This window comes from Ursus americanus, chromosome 35, assembly GCF_024610735.1.
Source record: "Ursus americanus isolate L20-20 chromosome 35, mUrsAme1.1.p, whole genome shotgun sequence".
NCBI classification, from domain to species: domain Eukaryota; kingdom Metazoa; phylum Chordata; class Mammalia; order Carnivora; family Ursidae; genus Ursus; species Ursus americanus.
The window spans coordinates 7,213,348-7,234,641 of NC_142161.1; the positions used below are offsets into that span (position 1 = coordinate 7,213,348).

General features: G+C 31.9%; 1 protein-coding gene across 2 annotated transcripts in view; it reads right to left on the reverse strand.

The window, feature by feature from the left end:
* Window positions 1-16,524: 16,524 nt before the first annotated feature.
* The window catches only part of NOVA1 (NOVA alternative splicing regulator 1), a 149,525-nt gene continuing 144,755 nt past the window's right edge, over window positions 16,525-21,294 (reverse strand). For both annotated transcript variants that reach the window (XM_045802635.2, XM_045802636.2), the window contains one exon: window positions 16,525-19,595. In XM_045802635.2, coding sequence (XP_045658591.1) covers window positions 18,591-19,595 — 1,005 coding nt within the window. In that variant the 3' untranslated portion in view covers window positions 16,525-18,590. The remainder of the gene's footprint in view (window positions 19,596-21,294) is intronic.

Below are 21,294 nucleotides of genomic sequence, written 5' to 3' on the forward strand. Positions count from 1 at the left end.
AAGGTATTTTGGATCAGTAGACCATTGATTCTTTAATTCATACCCAAGGCCTCTATCTACTTCATATACTCATAAAAGAAGCTCTTACTTAAGGTCCTTGCTAGCCCGAAGTCTGTGTTTAATTGCTCACAGTCTTATGGCTGATGCTTCATGGTATTGTTGGCTTTGAAAGTAGGCCATTTCTTTCTAAAAACATAGATAATTTAAATTGTTACTATCTGCTTCAATGTGTAAAAGCCACTTCCACTCCCCATTCTATCTAGCTTTAGAAAATGCAGTTATTCTTCTCAATGTCTACCTGGGTGTCACGAATATTAGAACAGAGTACAGATCAGTTTATACTACTGTAATTGATTACGGAAATATCTTAAATGTCGTCGTTTATACATCAACGTACAGGAAACTTTTCTTTTTTAATTCTGGTTTCTTAACATAAGAACATTAAATTTTTCTTTTTGGATTCTTTTTCAGGCATTTCTGGATTATAATATGCCTTAATAAATGTTAAAAACAGGTTCCCTTTTATAGAGGCATTATATCAACATGAACTTTTCCCCAATTAGATTTATGGATGTGGAATGGATTACTAAGAAGCAAATTTGGCTGGGGAACAGAAAACCTGATTTGAAGTCACAGTTCTGTCATGTGTTTGCCCATGTGATCACTAACTAATCTGCAATAAATATATAAATGAAATGAAATGAAATAAAGTAAAATAGAAGTCTGCTTTACCTGGTCGCTTCTCCACCTGCAAGTGTCACTTCCTTTTGTGTCTTCCTATGCATTTTGTAACGATCCTATCAGAAACTTCTATTATATCAAGTGTTATAGTGTACTATAATATTTGGTTTCCCTTTATGTTTCCTCCAAAGTCAGGGCAAGATCTATTTCTTTTTCATTTCAATAAACCCAAGACTTATCCCAATTCCAGGCATATTATAGGTACATAATGTTTGTTGAATTAAAGAATGAAGATCACAGATAAAATTACCAGTCTCTGCTATGCTTTTCTGTGCTCATCTAAAGATAGGGAATAACTTAACTTTCTCTGACTCTAACTCACAAGGCAGACTGAATGACTCCATAAAGGAGGTTTTGCCTTTTTCAATTGGACTTCTCCAACTCCCCTATCTAAACTTACCCCTCTCCACCTCTCTCCCATGTGATTTTCTCTTCTTTTACCCTGTTTTATTATCTTCATGATTTAGTTTTTTACTTCCCCACTGAAATGTTAGCTCTATCTGGTGGGTACTTATCTGTCTTATTCCATCTAGACTCTGTTGTGCCTTATAGAGAGACACATAGTAGGTGCTCAATAAATACTCACGTGAATAATGGACTTCCATATGTGACACTGGGGAGACTCACTCAACAAATGTAAATGCCCTATATTTTTATGTGACAAAATTGCTATGAAAATGCAAGCTGCTTTTATTATTATTAACATACTCTGAGACTTCACCTTCTTTATACAAGAGAATATATGCTAAAGGAAAAAAGAATCTTATTTAGTGCTGATTTGTACCTTAGTTTTGTAGCTATCTTTTTTTTTTTTTTTTGAAAGCATTGTAAATATATGAGCCTTTAAAATGCAACTTCTTATTTTCTTGAAATTTCTGATTCCTCTTCAGGGAACTAAGGGATATTTCTTGAATCCTTAGAATCCTTAAGTCTTTTTTCAAAGTTAGAAGATAGTATTTAATATGAGAAAAATATAAGTCTTGTTTCAGGAACTAACCATACGTTCATTTTTATTTGGTATGAGGAACTCAACTTGATAACTTAATTGTAATGTTGGATTGTGGTTTGAAGGTAGCTTCAGAAATAACACATAGGTGAAGGTGATTTCATGTTTCTTTAGGGTTGGTTTTTTGGATTTGAATCTGAATGTGGATACGTACATACTGTGTAGAATCAAAATTGTGTAGTCTGGTCCTAGAAGCAGATTTTTAGTATTGGGCTTTTGTGTCCTGTGTGTTTTAATAATGTTAGTGTAAAAACTTACCATCATAGATGTGCACTGGTTTGATGCTGCCTTCAAGTAGTGTTTGACCCAGTCATTTCTAATTTTATTTTCACATCTAATCAATGATGATGTTGAGAAATATACGAACATGAATATCACAATTATATTCACATAGTTTTGTAAGACTGTTGATCATGTTCATGCTTAGGAAGAGAACCACCATATCTGTTTGTGGCTAATGTGGACTTTGAACCATGTCTACAGGGGGCAGGAGTTTTGTATTTGTGGCATTGTTTAATTTGATATCGTCATTTTATAGTCTATAAGCAATAAGCAACCTCCAGCATCTCCTCCCCTGAAAATAAGAGCTTTTAGAAACCCTTTAAGTATAATTTTGATTAGTAGTCAGTTGCTTTACATTCAGCCCGGAGATTTCATCCTACTGTGCTTCACCGTATCATTCAGCAGGAAAAACATTTAAGACCAAAGCGGGGAAAAAGTGTGGAGCAGGCCTCAACCAGTCGTACTTCTTGGAGTCAGCTGCCATGCCCCCAAATCTGGGCTTGTTTAATGCAAAAAGGAAAAAATCTTAAAGAGATATAATAAAAGATTGTACTGTGGGTGCTACATAGGCCATTTCCTACTTTCTATGTCTTAATTTACTTAATTGTGCTATATGAAATATATAACATCAAATGGCCATTTAAAATTTTATTACGTCAATGGTGGATATTTACTCACTGCTTCAAAGTCAGGCCTCTATAATGAATAATAGTTTAGGACATAAAGTGTAATCCAAGGAAACACTATAACTTACCTTCTCAGATTCTGGATTATTTTTGAGAGCTGCTGATCTAAGTAGGCACCAAACAGGTTAAAATTTTAATACATTACACATTTAAATATTATTATTGCCATTGTCGCTGAATAATGTGTCATATTCTTCACACATACAAAAAGTTAACGGATCCTCAAAGATTTGGCCTTAATTGTCAGGTATTCAGCATATATGTTGTCAGAACTTTAGGTAAATATAAATGTAAAGATTCATATTTAAAATTAGATTTTCTTTCATCTTTAAGAGAAATGCAAGGAACTTATTCTTGAGTGATACTATATACTACAAGGTAAGGGTATATATAGGAATCAGTATATTTTAAATTAGTTGATATTCACATTAAGAATTTACACAAAGTAATTTTTGTTTTTACTTTTTATTTCAAAATCAAACAAAATTTATGACATTTTATAAAAGATAAAAGTGGTAGAAGCGATTTTTTTCTTAGTTTTTATTATCTTTTTCGGTTATGCCAAAAGTACACAAAAATTCCAAATATGTAGAACCTGAAGTAACTTTACCAATTTAAAAATGAAATTTGTGACTAGGTCAAGAGAAATATTCCTTGTTTAAAAATTTGGAATGATAAAAGTAAAACAAGCTTACCTATTACTCCTTGAATTTCATTAGCACACAACCCATTCTAGACTTAAATGTTGGGACGAAGGGTGTGCTATATGGGATTATTTGTGCTTATTTTTCAGGTATTTTCTTTGATCTTTATATTAAGGGAAGAGTTTAGCCTGCGTAAAGCATTTTTATCTGTTCATTTTGTTCCTCTGGTATTTTAAGTTCAATAGTACTAAACTCAAGGCGTATTATAAACAAACGAAAATTTCATTCTTTTCTTATTGAAGGTTTTCCTGGAAAGGTTTCTCCAAAAACAGTGTAAAACTAATAATAGCGCATAAATTTGAGAGAAGCCAACTTATGGGCTAAAGTTTGAAAGTGTAATTTTTTGTTTGGTGCTTTAAAAAAATCTACAATGTGTGGTGTACACTTTAAATTTTCATATTGTTTCATGTAAGTGAATTTTGCTACTTTAAGGGAGTATTGTGAGAGATCAAATGAGATAACTGCACTTTGTGGAGTAAAATGCCAATGTCAGGTGATACTGTTGTCTTCCTCTTTGTCGTATGTGCATCCTGAAGATCATCCTCAGTCTTCTCACTGCCCACAGTGTAGACCTGCTCTCTCTCTCAATATGCCAGGCCCATATTTCATATTTTTCATGTATATGCAATTTTCCCTAGTGAATGTTCATTCCATGTTCAGACAGAGAAGTCAGAGAAAACTAACAGCAAGAAAAATAAAGTTGGATCATTCTTTTCAGGTACATTTCTATGTTATGGCTCTTCTGTTATAATAGCAAAAGGTGTAATGAAAGGTGTTTCCTTATATGGTGTAGTAACCAACCTGACATATAACTTTAATATATTTGGTAAATGAAACATTTTTAAAAATCCTCTAATTAGATCAGTAAACAGAGGTCTTTGGATTGAAATGCTATTATCCTCTTAGGGCTTTGAAGTAAAAAATATTTCTCAAGAATCAAAGAAAGTGTCTCTAAGTTTTGCATTAAGAATTTCCATTTGAAATACCCAAAGGCGGATTCTGAGTCACAAATAAGAAAATTCCTTCAAATTCACCACCCCCTTTTAAAATCATGGTTAAAATTTCACAGAGTTAAAAAATATGTTTTCCTTTCAAAGTTACCTCTTAAAAATACTTGGTATGACAATCCTTTATTTGGATCACTATCTGTAATTCATTTTTACTGCACTTATAATAGATTGTTTAGAATTCCATATTCTAGAGGCGCCTGGGTGGCACAGCGGCTAAGCGTCTGCCTTCGGCTCAGGGCGTGATTCCAGCGTTATGGGATCGAGCCCCACATCAGGCTCCTCCGCTATGAGCCTGCTTCTTCCTCTCCCACTCCCCCTGCTTGTGTTCCCTCTCTCGCTGGCTGTCTCTATCTCTGTCAAATAAATAAATAAAATCTTAAAAAAAAAAAGAATTCCATATTCTATTATATAAACCACTTTTGAAACTACATTATGTTTTAGAACTATCTTTGCTGGCCATGATAATAAGAATGGGTCACTATATTACATTCAAGCCATTAAGAAATAATTTTGAAGTGTTGATTTTTATATATACAGGTTGCAGAATATTCATTTTCTTTTTCTATCTTAATGAATATAATCACCTACCCAAAATGATTAAGATGATTACCATTGCTTCTTACACAGCAGAAATAGTAATAAGCTTAAATAAGATAGGCTTCCTAGTTTAAGAATAATTCATTTCCTTTTTTTCTTCATTAACTGTGTATTCATAGACTTGTTTTTATTCAGAGACCCTTTCTTACCATTTGAAAAACAGCGCATTTTGAACATTTATCACAATATTCAATTTAATGCTTTTAAGACCATAGCAAGCAAAATTCCCTGAGATTACTATTGCCCATATTTCAATTTAATGAGAATGAAAAACTACTTAATTATTAAAATCTTGTTGTTTTCAAATATCAAGAGTTATTAACAATGCCTGGCTTATGTTCGGATATATATCTTGTCCTTTTCTCATGTTCCTAATGTTTGCTTCTTTCCCATTACCTTTGGTCTTAGGAAACATTTTAATGGCAGCAAATATACTTTACTTTTACCCAGGAGAGCTAGGCTTTTATGTAATAAGTTATGCCGAATATCATTTTGGTTAACCTCTATACAGTGCTTGATATATCATCCTTTGCAGTGAGTAATTCTTGCCCATAGTGAAAAAGCAATTCTGGGTTCTCGAGTTTCCATTTTGTATGCTTTTCGAAAACATCTTTACATCATGTAAATTTTGTAATCAGGTTTCTACAAAACTAGTAACATAATATGTCCATAATAAAACTGAACACATTTTAGCAGAAAAAAGCACTGAACCATATTTTAAATCTTTGCCTGTATACCAAATCATATGCATAATGATGATTGCTTCTTACCCAAATATGGTAACTAAACTTAAGAGCCAATTTCAGCAAAGGTATTGATTGTTTAAATTAGATGGGGCAATGAATGTTTTAAAAATATTTTTTCATTAGAGTTTTGAATATTCCACAACCAGTAGCTATTGCTAAAATGGTGGGTATTTTGAGGATTCATAAGCCTGCTTAATACTAATTGAAGTGCCAGTTTTTCCTGTGGGATTGTCCAAATTACCTTTCACTTTCTGTTTTTATGCTGGTGAAGAAGCTGATCATAATTTTCAAATTCTAATATGGGATTTTAACTACCCAAGAGCTATCTTTGAATACCTCAACATGCAATGGGATATGTGTTAAAATTCCTGCAGTGAATAAACACTTATGTCCGCTCTGCCTTTCTCCTCATTATTGAAATTGGGTAAATTATTACCATAGCTTAAGAAAAGAACATTAAACCTGATACTGGTTCTGCTATTTTCAAGGAGTTATTGTAAAGAAAAAAAATTAAAATTGATTCAGTGTCGAAGCACTTTGTAAATTTTAGGGTACAGTTAATATCTTATCGTAAAAGTGTGGGAATCTGCTGACTTATTAAAACCTTAAATTATCTATGTAAGCAGTGAATACACTCTGTGGAATGCAGTATGGATAAAATTATTACACAAAATATACCCCATAAAGACTGCCAAAAATTCCTCTCATTTTCCTTGTTGTGTAACTTACCTTTGACCATTTGCAATCTTTTAATGCCCTGATTTTTATCTGCTATCTTACAGTTCTTCCATAAAGGAAGAGAGACACGCCTCAGAGTCTTTTCATTAGCTTTCAAGAGTTCTTTCCTAGAAGTAGGTTCTTATTTTCTTAAAAATTTTCTGAATCAAATTTCCTTTTACTTTTACTAAGGCATGCGCACTAAACATTTTAAAGATCAGTGGTGGTTTTGATTTTATTGTATACTAAGTTCACTAAAGATAAAATAATAATAAATAAAAATAATTTACAGGGAAATTATTTATTTGAAATGTAAAACACTAAGTACTAAACACACAAAAACTTTTGTTGAAAAATGACTAGTCATATTTTATTAATGTTAAACAGTACAATTATTGATGAATTTCTAGCTTTTCATAATTCATTCTTTTATTTACATGACATGATAAAGCAGCAGTGTGTGGTTCTTTTTTTTTCGGAGAGGTTTATGAAAGATTTAAATTAAAATAAGACTATTAATAAACAATCTGATAAACTTGTCACTTCACTGAACTTACTGTCTCAGATAAAGTCACTAATTGCCAGTGTTCATTTCATTTCAGCAGGTCTTTTTAGCAACTGTAAGTTTTTTCTGTAATAAACTTAAAATATTTCAAGAGTTCACTTTCTTTCATTTACTCATTAAAGTCTATGCATAGACAAAGAAAAATAAGTTAAAAAGTGTTTTCCTTGAATGTTCATAAACATTCCCTTGCACCTATAATTAGAATTCTAATTTTATTGAATTAATAATCCAGGATCAAAAATCAACATCTTTATATAATCATTGTTTTCTACTTTTTGGTTAATTTAGGACATTGTGGCTGGGTTTTTTTAGCCAATATGAGCATTTCTATTAATGATTTAATAAAAATCTGTTGTAATATGTTTATGGGCTCATCCAGATGGAAGGGTAATAAATAAATGGGTATGAGCAAATATTTAATGACTCTTTTGTGTTTGTATTGTATGCAGGCATTTTTCTATGAGACCTAAGTTTTCGAATTTGGGTCTTTGTCTTAGATTCCTTCATGCTCGTATGTTTTGTAAAGTGTATTTACAAACTTTACTAGGCTCTGATTCAAATTCTACCACCTTATAAATTTGTTCCCCTTTAGTTTCAGAGGCAATTGATACTTATTGAAAATCTCTTGTCTCCTTGAGGTTGAATTTAGGTACTGAGAATTAGATATTTAAAACAAATATCTCACTTAATTTTTATATCCTGGAGTAATTGTGATCTCCATGTGCTGTACATGATGTTGGCATCTCAAAATGTTCAGTAACGGTGGGAGTGAAACTAAGATTCAAATCCCTATTTGTCTACTCTAAGAAGTTCTGTTGGATTTATATTCTCTAGCTGATGTTCTTCAGTTAAAACTTCTTTTCTTTTTTTAAAGATTTTATTTATTTATTTGACAGAGATAGAGACAGCCAGCGAGAGAGGGAACACAAACAGGGGGAGTGGGAGAGGAAGAAGCAGGCTCATAGCGGAGGAGCCTGATGCGGGGCTCGATCCCATAACGCCAGGATCACACCCAGAGCCGAAGGCAGACGCTTAACCGCTGTGCCACCCAGGCGCCCCTCAGTTAAAACTTGATAATAAAAACTTAACTTCTTAGGAAGAGCCACAAAACTTTTTCCTAATTATGAAAATTAGCACAATGACATTCACAGGTTTTATTTTGAAATTATAGATACCGTATTTGTAACTCTTAAATTCTTAACCATGTTTCATTTTGGGTATCATTTATTCTAGAGAATAATGTCAATTCATACGAGGATAGACAAACTATACTTCTTGCCTAGGACAGCACAGATTCTGCTTTAGGGTGGACTAAAAATTGGAAGTTCTAATAAAATTTATCAGACTTTTCATTTGGAGAGCAAGGTGCAGGAAATAATTGTTTTGAGATTTAAATAATTGTAGTAGGACATGCTATTGATTAATAATTATTATTTTAGAGAAAAGAATAATTATCCATTTACAGAATGGCCACACTAATCCTAAAGTTTTTGCAATCACTCTAAAGTGTAAGGCAAACAGAATGTTTTCTAAGGAGCATTTTCCGTGATTAATACTTTTGCTTTTCCTGAAGACCTATGAAAATGAACATAAATATATTTTTAATAGTGAATAAATAAAAGTTGCTTCCTAACTGGAAAACAGCATTATCATTCAATGAAAAAGTCAGTAAATATTTTTTTATTCCTTTAATGTTAATTTTTATCCTTTAATTCTAATTTTTAGAAATTAAAAAAAAGCTTGGCATAACGAATGTGTGAACAAAATAATCCTTTTAAAACAATTCAGCCACTTCTAGGACTTCAAATTTTAAGTGTTGTACCTATTCTACAAAGAAATAAATATCTTTGGATATGTTAAATGTGATAATCAAATTGTCTATGACAGAGTTAATTTGATTCTCACGACTATTTTGATAATCAAATAAATAAGGAAAGACTTACTATACAAAGAATGCATTTGACTATTAAGGATACTAGAAAAAAATGATGAACTATTATTAATGATCAGTTTACACCAGCTATGGAGATTGCCACATATTTTTAACTTTCCTGCCTCTCAGAAAGGACAACAAATGATAGACCAAGAATTATTATTCCAAAATTTTTTAAAAAATGTCCTTTAGATCTTACTCATATTTTAAAACTAGTCTCTCATAAAATGTCATTTCTTAACTTTTTTATAACACGTAACTTTATTTACAAGAACACATTAATATATTTTTATACAATAATCTTTATACTTAAGTACACAAGAATTTAATAAACTAAAAAAATATAACAAAATGCTTCTTATAAATGAATACTTGAAAATACTTGAAATTCCTGACAGAATTGTCAAGAAACTGGTACCCTCATGTATCTTGAAAGAAATTGAGGTATAACTTCCATATGAGGTCATTTATTTTTTAAAAAATGTGCTATTTATTCTTTTTAATATTAATGTGGATTAATATTAATTAATTAATATTAGCTCTTTTGTCTTTAAAATGTGTTCTTCCTAAATAAATTAAAACACTTTCTGAATATATATTATTAACTCACTTTCCTCTCCACAGATTTAGAAGATAAACTATCCATGCAAATATTATTAAATTTTCCAACATTTGATTTTTCTACTGTATCATGTGCATTCTTTGATAGTCTGAAATAATTTATATTTCTTAATTGAAAAAATACACTAAGTGAAAAACTTTTTAAAAAAAATCTAAGAACAAAGTTGACCAACAATCGTACTTAGAAATAGCCTTGAAACTGTCATAAATTGCATCTTGTGGGCACTCAAAATGAAATAATATAAATTTTCTCTAGGGCCACAAAAGTAATCATGCATTGGACAGATGAAGAGGCACACGTTTATCCCAAATAATTCCATATATCCCTACAATGTTATTCCAATTGCTTAAATGTGTTATTCCTATAAAATGCTTTAGTTCTCATAAAGCTTATGGCTTTCTTCCTCCACCTTTAAGGTATTCCAAAGAGGCAACATATACTATGACAGCCCTAAAGGTACAATTTAAATGGAAACATACTTACTAGAGTATTTTGCTTTATATGAAAGCTATGGTTCTGAAAGTTTCAGACTATTGAAACTTTTTGGAAACAAAAACACAACTTGTGTTAAAGTTACTTATTATTTTTTTAATTTAAATTCATTTAGCCAACATATAGTACATCATCAGTTATTTATGTAGTGTTCAATGATTTTCTAATACATTTTCTTTATAATTTTAACTTATGAATTTGAAATCTTTATGTTCTCGGTAGAAATGGGATAAATCCTCAATTTATTAATTTTATCTTAGTGGCTTGAGACTCAGCAGTTTATATTATTCCATTTTCTAAGATATAGGGATAAGATTAATATCTATACCTTATAATATTGTGAGAATAAAAAATAAAATGTTATGTATGTGAAAGAAGATTATACAAACATAAGTTATTGTAATCTCACCACATATTGGGAAATCATTTGTGAAAATACTTGTCCTAATAATACTTGGGAGAAAAATTCTTGTCTCCTTTTTATTTAATTTTAGAAGTTCAAATTTTTAATATACTTAAGGGTTAATGGCAATAGAGTTTGTGCTAATAAGGAAAATATCATAACTAACATGTTTTAACTGTAACTTTCTTTGTCTTAAATTCTTGAAATGATATAAAGAGGCATGATAAGCTTAATTATACCACTCTATTTTACCACAGACAAATGATTCTTATTGTTAGCAAAAATAATGTACTCTCAGTCAAAATCAGAATCAGTATATACAGAGTATATAATCACAATTGTTATATCTTACTATTCAGAAAAATAGGAATTTTGCATCTGCACTTCTTATCAATTTTGTGCTCTTAAATATAATACTGTGCTTAAGATTTAAAAATTGGTTTAAGTCTCTCTTCTCCATGATTTCCTCATGTCAGGATAAAAAGTGATGCAGGTATAAATGAAGAAAGAAAATAATCAAAAAGTGTGTGTAAATCTGTAAATGTTTGATATAATGAAGATTACGGGGCAGTGCTACCAATATAATGTAATAATATGCTTTTTCAGAATCATTACATTCCACATGCCACTTCATTGGTAATTTAATTAATGTTTATCTTTACTTTTGACTATGGTAATGATTTGAAAATAATACTCAAGATATAACAAAACCACACAATATGAAAATGCATAACAGATAAACTCACATTGTCCTCAGCCTCTGTATGCTTAAGCAATGTCAAGGTCTCAGAATGAGATAGCCTTGGTTGGCTCTGGTCTCTGATTTGATTATTCTGCCACTCTTCAAAAGACTGGTTCTCCAGTGCTTTGCCTTCTTACACCACTTCCCCTCATTTTTGTCTGAGATGGGTATTTAGAATACTTGACTTTGTGCACAGTGAAGAAATCCACATGAAAATCAATGCCTAACAGATTTAGTGTTTGTTAGCACACTGATGGTGACTGGATCCATCAGTATCTATTATTCTTTCCAGAAAGTTTTAAAAAAGAGCACCGTTATAATAATCTATCCAATCTTCAAATATCTTTAATAGCTAGCGAAAATTATTCTAAATAATAAAAGTCAATGCATAAACTAAAAACAAATTGAGATGCCAATGAAAGAAATGTGTGATTTTTTAAAAAGCTATTCAATTAAATTATCTTAAATGAAGTAGTTCCTAAATAGGAGAGATTACAAGACAAACTTTTTAAAAGTCCTAAAGAAAGATTTTAAAATTTCACTGAATTTTTATATTCAAAAATTACTACATCGGTGATCATTTAAAGCTTTGAAATTATAAGCATGTTCTTAAGACAATGAACAATGGTTATATTTAGCTATCTGTTAGAATGTGTAAAATGTTTCATGAGTTTGAATAAAAAATGAATTTTATAAAATTCTCTAATTTAGATTAAGCCTTTGCAGTGTATATAAAAGTAACACCTTCTAGAATTCATGAAGTCAAACTTCAGAGGAAGTTCAACCTCAAAGGTTTTCTCTCTACTGGCAAAGCAATGGGAAAATCTCATTGAAACCAGGTAATTGAGAATTTGGCTTTCCAAATAATTTTTTATAAAACAAGTAATTTGAATGCAAACAGTTCTGATAATTGCTTCTATCCTCTATCTGCCTATGTATAAACATTCCCCCTTCCCCCCAAAAAGAAACCCCACATATAACCCTGATGTAAGATAGAAATGTTAAAAACTTCTAAGAGTTCTGTCACCGAAGTGGTGAATTTATTACAAATACTTTTTACTAAGGACTTGAATCCCACAAAATACATCCTGTACAGAACTGACTGGGGAGAGCTTTTACTTTTTATTCTAAGATATTTTGGAAAATATCATGGTTAGGCTTTGATTTATTGGACTCAAAATAGTTTGTTTGGTTTTCTTTTTATTTTTAAAAATGAGATATGTTAATTTGTACCCTGCTAATATTTTTAAAAAGTACAATTAGTTTGTCTCTGTTTTAAACCCTAAAAGTAATGGCTTATTTTACAATAAACATTTCAGCATGGGTTTTTCTCACTACAAGTATATGGGTTTCCTGTAATCAGAACATTTTTCAGCATTTATATTGTAAAATAGGTGATATAAAATATATAAATACCATAAAATGATAAAAATCTATCCAAGATGGTTTGGGTAAATATATTGAAATATTGTCAATACATTACTTTATCTATTAAAGACTTGATATGTATTAATATATTAATATTTTTTAAAAATGACATAACATTAAAAGTGTGGAAATTTTGAGAAATCATTTTGAAATTTAGTTTACAATAATTTCTTATAAGAAAAAAGATATAATTACCCACCATCTTAAATATTGACAGAAGCACTATTTTTGTTATTGATCAAAAGTTATAAAATTGGATAAGCCAATGAATGACAATCTTAGAAAATGCCGTTAAGTTTTCAAAAGCCAGATCTCCTAATACATTTTATTAATAGTAAAATTAATTTGGTAAAGTCAAAGACTTCATTATAATTTGAATGGTCTTTTTAACAGTATTCGAATACTCAATTGAGTCCTTAATCAAAAGCGTAGCATTTCTGCTCAAGCAGAATAACAATTAAAAAAATATATATATATCTAGTATATTTATCATCTACAAGACAGTTTTTAAAAAATGGGAACTCTACATGATTTAAAACAGAAATAGAGACTGTATTTTACCCTAAAACATTTTCAACATAAATTATTATAAGGTCACAATTCAAGGGAAATATATGTAATTTATATAACAATTTCAGTCATAATATGTAAATCATATTAAGGAAGATTGAAGCACTGCAGTTCAGAAGAGCTCAAATTTCTTCATTGCTATAAGTAAAGAAGTCAATTATCTATATCAAATAATCTTTTTATTATCAACCATTTGAACATGTGATTTCACTTATTTTTTGTGTTTTCTTTGATACTGAATTAAAGCTGATAAATTGGCCTTTTATTTTTTGGGAGTGGCCAAACTGACGTGGTTGGGGAGGGGTTGAGAAGTGTTGTTTTTTGTAAAAATTCTTTAATCATTTCATAGAGGTAAACATACTTGAATGCTAAATACCTGACCTTTTCAAATAAATGCAGACCTACCTTGATTTTCACAATAAGCCTCTATTAATTTCCATGAGACAATGTTTTCACAAATGTAAGGCAAAACAGATGTTAAATTACTTAAGAGAACTCATAATTTAAATAATTAAAACTAATTTGTGTTTAAAGCTATTTGCAGATTTATTAGAGAAACAAATACAAATATGCATTTCTACAGAACTGTTTTTTTTTTTCCAAAATGAGCTTAAAACTTGTTCCACAGTTTTTACTTGTTTATATATCTATGGTAACCCAAGTATTGGCTTCTGTACCACTTGTAATGAGACAATTGCCCTTCCATTGCAATTATAAAAAACTATTTAAAAAAAAATTCGGCACATACACGTTAAATATTTTTCCTTAAAAAAATAATCTAATCAAAATATTGAATACTTTAGATTTAAACAATATTTTATTTACAAATCTGATTTGATTACTTTATTAATTACACAAGGTAATGCTTCAATTTTCAAGAACAGTTTTTTTTTAATATATAGACCAGTGGAATGACATCCTATCTAGTAATATGTACTACACTTCATTTTTTTTCAAAATTAACATGACAAGTTTTCTAATACTTTCATTGTTTTGGAAAAAAATGTTATTTTATTGGGGCACATATCTGATGAAACAAAAAATAACATGCAGAATTCCAAAAATAATCTGTAAAGTAATATGATACTTACCCTTTATGTAATAAGACATCTATGAACAACAGTGCATAACAATATTATGTATTCATGTTTATGAGAAACCAAGCAGGAGGCAAAATGAGTTCATTCTGCTTTCTAATCATGTGCAATTTCATATGGCTGTTTGCATCATTTAAATAAAGTGTGTACATTAAATTTCTAAGACTGCATTGCACCCAAAATTATTATGGATAGCCATGCTTGCCCTGTATTTAATGAGTGATGAATTTCTCCTACTAACAGAGTAACTGGTCTCAAATCGTGTCTGTGATGTAAAGAGTATTAAATTATATTTTCATCTCTTTCAATTGCTGCCTTGGAAAGCAAGAATTCCCTTCTTGGAGAAGACTTACAGTAAGTAAAATTTACTTAAGGACTCAGTGAGGAATCAGCACGTGAATCAAGAATGCAATATAAGAATGGATTAAAAAAATGTGATTATCAGTACCTTTGTTGAAATCTATTACCACCATTAAAATTTCCAAGGAAAGATAGGGCCTGTAACATAGGGGTTCCATTCATTGTTAAATTACTAAAATCTACCAATTTAATGCTTTCATACTGTTTATTTTTTTCCAATAGAAAAATAAATCTCATACATTAGAAGTGGTACACAAAAAACTGGGATAAAATTTATCAGATTCTTGATAGCACCATTTACACATTCTTAAAGTAAACATTAATATGCACTTTCTTAGAAAGCGATATAAATATATAATACAGGACTTGCTAACCTCTGTTAACCATCTGAATACGATGGAATAATCTATCTCTACTGTGCAGGTAGGCTGTGCATGGTGGTGTGGCAATATAATTTTAAAAGTTTGTTACAGATGTGATGGGAAGCTGGAAGGAGTCGAATAAGCAGAAAAAAGAGCTTAGATCTATTGTAAGCAATGAGTCGAAATGAGCCGTTACAGGTTAGAATTTATCTTTGTTTCTGATCATTCAATGAGAAAATGACTTCCACAGAAATAGATACATTTAACTGTTTCAGGAGTGGGGTGGGTGAGGTGAAGTAGGATTGAAAGTCCTACAGGTAATAGCAATAACTGGAAGTGCAGACGAAATTGGTCTTCAGTGCAAAGAGGAAGGCAGCCGTTTAAAAAGTCTAGGTGCAATGTTGTGGTGCTGAAAGAAAAGCTCCCAGTGATAAAGGAAAAAAAAAAAAACTGCAATGCAACTTCAAGCAGTAATTTTGTGGTGCTGAAAGGACAGCTCCCAGTGTTGAGGAAAAGATCTTGGATCTAGAATGAGGTGTCCAATCTGTATGATAAACAGCACACTGTGTCTCAGAGCGCCCATTCAATCTCAGTAAGTAAATGAAATATTGATTGAAAGTGACCCTGAAACAGAATGCATTAAAAAGACATAGAAAGCTGCAGAACTGAGGTAATTCGTATTCAGCATGTTCACCAGCCTCCCTATAGCAAAACAAGTCTATAAATAGTTGCATTTCATAAGATGTTTGGCCCTTGTATCATCAGTTTTCTCCATTTTGGATCAGTATAGCTGAACAGCCATTGTTACATGCCTACCTGTGGCAGTTTGAAGCCATACTAATTTTCTTCCAGTAAATTAAAGCATCACATCACAAATCAATTCTACATGGTCTATAAATTTCAGAGAATAAGTTTTTAGACAGCATGAAGCTGATTTACACATAATGCACACAAACCCTTATCTGTTACCATAAATTAAAATGTAAATATCTTCAATTTAGCTTTCAGATTTTAACTAACATATAACCATGCCAACTAGCAAAAGTTTAAAATTCCCATTTACAATTAAAATTGAACTGAGTGCATTTTCAGCAATACTAGCTAATAAAATACACATAATTGTTTAAATGGTTTGGCTTCAAAGTAACATTAAATTCCAGATGAAATGCATGGGCTCCACAGTGGACTACTGGAATTTTGAAATAAAAGGTTGAAGATTTGCTAAGACTGAACAAAACATTTTAAAGACCCAACATTTGAAATGCTTCTAATACACATCCTAGATCACTTCCTTTCTCTTTTTCAACTAAGTGGGGCCCCAATCTTCGCCTTTGTTCACTGCTGACTCTGAGACAGCATGGTGAAAGAAATTTACATAGATATTATTTACTGTTAATGTATTATAAATGATCTGAGACTTGTGACATGCAAGGAAAAAATGAGACGGGAGACAAGTGATGCTACATGATGAACTAAGCACATTTATAATGATAAAATGAGTAAATATAATAGCGGCAATGCTAACCACTGATTCCACGAGATACACTATTTGTCAAAACTTACACAGCTACAGAGTATCGACGATAAATAGTCATTACCAATTAACACAGTTTACTACAGCTTTTCTCTTTCATTTAAACAAGCATATCATTCCCTTTTAAAATCATTCTCTAAATAAATATTTAGAGATAGAGAACTCTAAATGAAATAACAGTCCAATGTTAAAAACTAAAAAAAAAATGAATCTACTCTTACAGTTTGACAGAAATGAATTATTAATAGTGGAAGGGGAAGGGATCAGGAAATAATTTCAAGTTCTCAATGTCCAAAAGTAAATTGCACAGTAAATCAATATGAAATGAAGAGTCCATATAGTTCAATGAACAAAAGGGAAAGTTCATGAGGACAAAGATCACAGTTCAGAGAGAGGCTGGACGAAATTCAGACATGGAGCATCACACTCATTGTTCTTTAATTGGTTGCACAGAAAGGAGCAGCTGGGATGCCATTTAGCTTGCTAGGATGGACGTAATCAATGGGTTGAAGTTGAGATGGAAGTAATTCTCTTTTGTAATTCAGTTGCTCAGCCAGATGATCCAGAGGTAGCCAGCATTTTATTTTTGTCCATTGAATTTAAGACTGCATGCACAGCATGAGGAGGTGCTTGGGGATGGATGCCCCTATGAGTGGCCTTGAGTGGGCAAACTCAGAGGTTAACAGATGGTGTGTCAATGGCCTGGACAGTTGGCACTCAGGAGAGGTACAGAAGAGGGTGACAGTTGTTGGGTCTTGGGAACAAAGGCTTACTTTGAAATGACCTGTCAAAAAGCCTGACAAAGGTAGATCACACTACCTCTCAAGATAAACTGCCTCTTCTAAATAAGCATGCAGGAAATACTGTCTGGTTGGTGACATAAAAATGCTCCACAAAACATGCAAATTACCGAGTATTAGAAACTGCATTGGCTGCTAGCGCCATGCTGCAAAGACTCCATCATGGGAGCAAACAGCTAAATCACAGATAGCTTCACAGTAAAATCTACATTCACAATACTAATAGGTTTCTAGTGTTAACAAATTATACACAATTATAAGCTCTTAAAATGCAACATACTTATCAAGCAGTTGCAGATAATGAAACATTATCAGCTATCAATAATTTGTTGGCACTTTCACTTTTGTTTATAAAATTTCCAATACACTGTACCACAGTTATGTGTCTAAACAGTGAGGATGTTAATGGAGTAATGACTGTTCTACTGGCCAGGCGATGGGATCAGTAGTGAATTCAGTGCTTAAAAACAAATGTACAAACCTCTGAAGAGGTGGGACTCCATGTGAGAACTTTTGTTGAACTTACAAATGATGAAGAATGGGCCATGGCCAGCATGCAGCATTATTTCCATTGTCTAGTTCAGATGGAGAACAGGTGCTTTTATTGATCTGTAAACTTACCAATATAATTTTCCACAGTTTTAACCTTTTAAATATTTTACAGTGCTTTTATGCAACTATATTGCTTTTTGATCATTTTAAATTTAAAACTTATTTTCAAAATATTGTTTCCTACTTCACTGTGCCCTAAGCAGGAAGTAAGACTTACATGACAGTGCTTTGGCCTCACTCCATTTTAGGTCACTGACCCCACCATACTCAACCTAACAGTAGTTAATTTAGTGTTATCTAGAACTAATACTGAAAACTATACGCATATCCCTGTCTACATTCAATCATTAAACTACAATAATGCTGGTAAAATGGCAGGCTTAAATCTTACACTAGAAACACCTCTGACAAATATACACAAGCAAAGTATAGAGAACAAAACAGATCAAGAAAAAATTCTTTCTATGAAACATCTGGTAAAACACATATTATTTACATATACACATTGTCAACATAGTCGCATTCATTTGCATAATTATATATTAATAACAGAAAAACTTCACTTCTGCAAAGTACAGTACATCCTTCTTGAAAATGGGGTAAAGGAGGGGTTAAAACAATCTGATGTATAATTGGGGCACTCAACCCACTTTCTGAGGATTGGCAGCCCGCACTCCTTGCTCATATGTGATCCTTTGTGTAATTAAATACTGAGCAGCCTGTGTTGCAGCTGGTGTTCCAGTAATGGTTACCTTCCGATTCCTTGTGCCAGGTACGAATTCTCCTTTTTTGGAGATCTGTATCCTTGCACCAGTCAACTCCTGGTATTCCACTAATGTTTTCCCTCCTTTGCCAAGTATTGCACCAACTAAGTTTTCTGGCACTGCTATTTCAACTACATCCTTTGATCCATCTGTGGATTTTTCTGTTCCTAGAATGGCACTGGCAGCTAGGGGAGAAGCAGCTCCAAAATATCCATTGGTTGCAGCAGTAGCAGCAGCCAGGCTACCTAATGCAAATGTCCCCGCCGTACCACCAGCTGTGCTGCCACTGGCTGAGGCTTCACTGGCATAGGTGGCCAACAAATTGGCTGCTGCTGCTGCTGGGTTGGCACTGGCAGCTGCTGCAGCCAAGGCCCCTGTTGCTGCTGCTTGACTGAGACCTAAACCTAATGTGTTGAGATTATATCCGTAGCTGGCTAAAGTATTAAGTGCAGAGGTGATGGCCACCAGGTCATTGCCTGTGAAGCCAGATAAAACTGCTGGGAAGGCTGCAACGCCAGCAAGGTTAGCATGTCCTAATAGCCCTGCGGCTGCGGCAGCAGTTGGTAACACTTCAGCAGTGTTTGCATAAGGAGATCCGGTTGGATTGGAATTTGCCACTGGACCTGTAACATTGGCATAACTGATATTGAGACAGCTGCCACTCTGTGGATCCTCTTGTATCTTCTGGATGATAAGTTCAACAGCTTTTCGGTTTTGTTCAGGTTCTCCACTCACAGTGACAACCCTCTCTTGCAAGTTGATCCCATCAGGTTTCTGGGAAAGCTGCACCCAAGCCCCTGACTGCTCCATTATAGCCTTCACAGTAGCACCTCCCTTCCCTATTATCAGACCTGCTGTGCTGTTGGGAACTATAATCTTTACCTGTAATTAAAAAAAATACGTATAAATAATACTTCTGTTTTGCGCATACACATTATATTACTTTGCTATCCTAGAAAAAGTAAAATAACAAATTGAAAATTAGTTTAAACATAATTTATGAAATAGAAATATCACGACTTCTAAAGTGACTTTTATCACATTTTAATACAATTATCTTGTAAAATCAGAATCTCCAAAAGAAAAAGCAATTTTCAGTTTAAAATTATTAAGAATTTTCCTGGAGTCTTTGTGCATTGCAGTAGAAGTTATAAGAAATCAGTATGTTCTAAAAAAAAAAAAGGGTATCATAACTATACATCAATGGTAACATTTTTACACAGCTTCAAAATAAAAATACTGTTGATATTCATCACCAATCCAGCTTTAAGAATACCTTTGGTTTAAAACTTATAAAGACAAAGAGTTCAGGATTATGATGCAACATTAGTAAAGATAAAAGTAGTAAAGTTCTAGTCCCTTTGAAAATTAATTTCATGTTCCTTATCACCTAGCAATTTTTGTGTTATTCAAACCTTACTTGTTTCATGACTAATATTTTCAGAGATCAACAAAATTATTACTAGTGGTATTTTGATTTTTTGATTAAACTGACACACAACATATAACTTTATCAAAATAACAGATATTTCTAAATAATTAGTAAAAAAATTTCAATCACTTTAGGGAGGTAAAGAATGATTATTTGAGGATGATATTACCTGGATGTTCTACTTAAATTTGTGAAATGAATATTTTAATTAGATAGATAATTCTTTTTTGGCAGTCGTAGCTACATTTTAAAAAATAGGACTTACAGCTGTATTATCAAAGGTTACTGAAAATTTACTAAAGTCGCAGAATAATTACAATGATACAATGTGACCATATGAATAGAGGCATTTTAGCTAATCTGTATTGAAACATCCATCCACAAAACCTAGCCTATTTGGATTTATTTAATTACAATCAAATACTACTATAAAAAGGATAAAATCAGTAAGGTATTTTTCATAACCCCTGAAATTAAAATATAAATATTAAAAATTTTATTTTGGTAGCACAAAGATACACATGGCACTGTTTCATGACTCACTGGGTAGATCAAAAACTGGGAGAGTTGTGTCACTAACAAAGCACAAAAGTAATTGCTTTCTTTGTTCTAGATATTAAAATGGGCAGGTTAAAGTAACTTGTTGAAATCTGAGCAGGAACTTAGTTGAGATATTCTATGAAATATTTTATTAGCTAGCTTTTAGCAAGTATTGCCATGCTATCTTTAAAACACAGATTTAGGTAAAAATATTTTAAAGAAATACAGCCATGCATTTGTGGCAATTTTGCTCTTTTAGCAAGCAGTGAAAGTATAAATTCAAGTTCTAGACTGGGTCACCTCAAAAATATGTTTACATGTATTAACATACATGTACACACACACACAACTTTTCTTTCCACACATATAATTTATAGGAATGGGATTTTGTTTCATTCCAATTTGTCTATAAAGTAATCTCATTTTATTGAAAACAATCTAAATTTTCTAGAAACATTTCTTAGGAATGTCAAATATATCCTTCATATTCCTCCTGATTAAGTTCATTCAGTTTCAAGAAGTAGGCTGAGAAATAATTTTTTAAACATGTTAATTTGTTAATTTTGTTCACAGACTTTTTTGTAGAAAATTATTTGTCTGAAATGCTGC